Source organism: Pundamilia nyererei, unplaced genomic scaffold (assembly GCF_000239375.1).
Source record: "Pundamilia nyererei isolate P.nyererei 1_Seehausen unplaced genomic scaffold, PunNye1.0 scaffold00038, whole genome shotgun sequence".
Lineage (NCBI taxonomy): Eukaryota > Metazoa > Chordata > Actinopteri > Cichliformes > Cichlidae > Pundamilia > Pundamilia nyererei.
Genome location: NW_005187439.1, coordinates 3,662,271 through 3,666,120, shown reverse-complemented (window position 1 = coordinate 3,666,120; position 3,850 = coordinate 3,662,271). Strand labels below are relative to the sequence as shown.

Genomic DNA, 3,850 nt, shown 5'->3' with positions numbered 1-3,850 from the left:
AATCACATCAGTGTGCGTGGAAATGTGTATTTGTCCAACATCATCCTACCTCTCCAGTTGCCAGTGCGACAAAGTTATTCACTGTTAGAGGGACGACCTCTCCAAACAGACCAATGACGATCCGCCCCACCTCATGACCTCCCACCGTTATGTCAAAAAATACCTGGAAAACAAAACAGCTGTCATTTAATAAAACGTCATACAACATATTGTCATCCAATCAGCTCACTAATGGCCATCATTTTACACATGTACTGCAGCCATGTACTTTTCTAGACATGCGATGACGAACTAAGCTTCTGTGAAAACAGAAAACCAAGCAAGTCGTCATCCAGTGCCATTCCTCTTGTACACACTTTCAAGATAATGACCTTACCTAAAATAAACCCATTTCCAGAAGCCATATTCACCTGAAGAGACTGAGTTCAAGATACCATGTGAATTTAGCAGTCTTCTACAATCCCATTTACTTTTTATAGTCTGAAGTTAGAAGATCATTCATGTACATCCCACTGTTGCAAATAGTAGGAGCACTTGTAAACATGACGCCAAAGGAATAATCTCCATCTGATAAGCTGGAGAGGTTCAGATAAAACTTGTCAACATTAATTTAGTCAAAAAAAACTTCCATGCTCTTATGCAAACTTAACTCTGAGTTTATACTGAGCACTCATCCTCTGTGTCTATATGTAAGCGTGCTAGTTTTCCTTTGCAACCAGAGGCCGTATCAGCCGTAATAGGGAGTCAGTTTCCCTCTGCCATCTCTGTTGCATTTAAGTATCAGGTTTCTGTGGCTCCAAAAACTGACCAGAGCTCCTACTTTAGAACATCATATCACAGAAATGTGTGGTTTAATTAGAGCTATGCACCCTTTAAGCACAGTATAAAAGAAATACAACAGCTATAATGTCAAGACAGGATCTCATGGCTGTTCAAAGAAGGTCCTTAACATCGCCTTAGAGTACATCAGGGTTTGAGCTCCACATATGTTAACACAGTGTTTGCAAAATGGTTCTAAAAGTTCAGGTCTGGGTTTTATGCAGCTTTTCTATCTTAATAATAATAATAATAATAATAATAATAATAATAATAAATCCACTCCTTGGCACACCTGGTGTATGGTGAGAATTGAAAGAGTATGTAACATCAAAGGTTACAATTGACACTAAAGAGGCTAACAAGGGTGAAAACTGAGAAGAAACCAAATAAAGAAAAGAAGTGCTGCCTGTCTGATGGTCTGTATCTGTGCAAGATGTCAACAGGCCTCAACCCAAGTATAGCTTTTTTGAGAGGTTAGCCAATACCAACATGGTGCCAGAAAAGCTAAAGACACTTAGACACCAAATGTTCCTTATGTAAGAAATCTGATGCATGTAGATGCAACTGTAAATGCAAAAAAGAGAATAATCCTGCAGTCAAAAAATGGCCAAAGGCATGCCGGGTGATATACGGGTAATTTTATTGAAAATCACTGGTGCTTTTTCTTTATACACTATCATGCACGAGCTCCATGTTTAAATGAATTTCAAAGTAAAAGCAGGAATGTGGCTGAATAACCGAGTGTGAGTTTAACAGATGGCTTTTGCAGATGTTGAGTGGCCCATGCCTTTTCAGGGTCTGTGCATGTTTATTACAGCCTCAGAGTAAGGAGGTCACACATTTATCTAAGAGTGTGCGCGTGTGTTCGCCTGCGGACAAACGCATTGCGCATTAAGTTAATCTCAATGGACACGTATACAGCTGTGTTTGTGTGTGTGTGTGTGTGTGTGTGTGTGTCCCAAATATTCTCGAAGAATCACGGAGACAGAAGCCTTGGCCTCCTATCGTCACCGGACACGTCTCCCCTCGCATTCCGGGTGACCGTGCGCGCGTGCCCTTCCTGTAGCACAGCACTTCTGCGGGATCGCCGTGAACCCACGAGAAGATGCAGATCGAGCACGCGGAAAAGAAGCCTACGCGGTTTTGGATTAATGCAAATAAATGCGGCAAAATATCTGCACCCACCTTCTCTGTGACTTTCGGTCCTGTCCGTGAAACTGCGCCGGACACCGACTGCAGGACGACGGCAGAGAGGAAGAGGAGTGCGGGGAGGCTCGTCCGGAGCTCCATCTTTGATTAGCGGAGACAGGCCCCTGCTGCGAGAACCGCCGAAAGGGCGAGAGGATAAAGAGGCAGTCACAGCAAGTCACAGCTGGAAGGCTGGCCGGGGAACGGCGCTCATAACCCGGCTACATCATAAGACCACTCCCCCCTGTGGGCTGAGTCTGGACCAAAGACCTGCCTACTGAGAGGGAGAGGAGAGCAGACAGAGTGAAAGGAAAAGACGAGACTGAAGAGGAAACAAGAATAGCAGAGAAAAATAAATGTTACGACTTGAGAAAGAGGTTTAATGTTGAATAAAACATTAAACCCAATTTTGATGATTATAGTTTATGATGATATAGTGTCATGAAGGAGTATGCATACTGGCTAATGACTTGTGATCAGAAAGTTGTTTGTCAGTGTACATGTGGTTTATAGTCAAATCCTCCACTGGGTTGTTACACAGATTTCAAAACAGCTAAAATGTTATCTTGTCAGGATTGTATTTTGCCATGTGTAATAAAAATCTGTGCTTATATTAGTGATAGACTGTATATATAAGATGGATGAAGCATCTGTGTTTGAGTAGTGAAGTAGTGAAGGCAATGTAAACATGTATTCTTTCTGTTGACCAACAGGAGATGAGTTTTCTTCCATTGCCAGCCTTTCCCACCTGTGACTTCAGAAAACACTTTCACGATGAGTTTGTGGTGTCAGTCGCTAGTTTCAAACCTTTCTTCAATACAAAAATATGTTCAAATTGTAACTGTTGGTCCCATTTAAAGTAAACTAAACAACAAAGCGGGGTAAACGTAAGTGCAAAGTTACCTTGTAAGTAATTAGTGCTAATATGTTAGGGTGCAGTATCCCTTTGATTTCTTCGTCAGATACCATAAAGCCAACACAGGAGGTAGTTATCCAACTAGCTATAACGTATATCTGGATGCACCATATATTTGACACAGATGACATTGGCATGTCCGTTTCTATGATAATCATGTATACAGTGCAGACACATGACATATAGCACATATTATAGTGAGCATCTTATTTCTCACTTAAGTTCACTTTGCTATGTGTGTCATTAATAATAAAAGTTTTATGGAAATTATGCAGGGCTCTTTATGTATGTTAAAGAATAGATGAATTATATATGTTTCTGTAAGATTGTCTAATATACAGAATAAAAAAATCTAAAGACACAAGCTACTATCTTCCAATGAGAATAATAATACCTCAAAACAGGGAAAAAAGATTCTGTATCTCAGAGGATTATATTTTTCTTGACTAATTGACAAAGAGTTGCATTTTCCAGCATGCAGTGATCTATAAGGTGCAGTGGCTCGTTTTTAACACTAAATGAAGGATAATGAAGTCCATACAGCAGAGTATTTTATCTTTAAAATACTTTACTGCATTAAAAACACCTCAGGTCTGCTTGGGCTTGGCTTCAGCTGCAGGAAATAAAGCTGAAAAAGAGAATATAAGTCCCCGCTGAATACATGTCTATAGAGATGAATTATAATAGTCAGCCTGCCGTGACCTTAACACCACAGCAGGGACACACACACACAAACACACACGGTTATCGGCCTCCTGTCAAAGCAGCCCGTCCATTCGTCTTTTCCTGCCGCCGTCCGCCGAATTAATTAAGCAGAAATGTAAACGTTTTAATTGAATGTCAAAGCAGGACCTTAACAACATGCTCCTATGTAAATGAAAGTGACACCGCTTTAAACCTGTGGGTTTACATGTGGGTTTATACCAA

At 40.8% G+C, this 3,850-nt stretch overlaps 1 protein-coding gene across 2 annotated transcripts in view; it reads right to left on the bottom strand.

The window, feature by feature from the left end:
• Positions 1–2,334, bottom strand: part of ppic (peptidylprolyl isomerase C) — an 8,645-nt gene extending 6,311 nt beyond the window's left edge. Inside the window, exons 1-2 of one of the 2 annotated variants that reach the window (XM_005730613.1) lie at positions 2,005–2,334; positions 50–163 (exon numbers count right to left, since the gene is read on the bottom strand). In XM_005730613.1, the coding sequence (XP_005730670.1) occupies positions 50–163; positions 2,005–2,109 (219 nt within the window). In that variant the 5' untranslated portion in view covers positions 2,110–2,334. The remainder of the gene's footprint in view (positions 1–49; positions 164–2,004) is intronic. The other variant, XM_013910208.1, reaches the window with a different exon arrangement.
• Between the last annotated feature and the right edge of the window lie 1,516 nt (positions 2,335–3,850).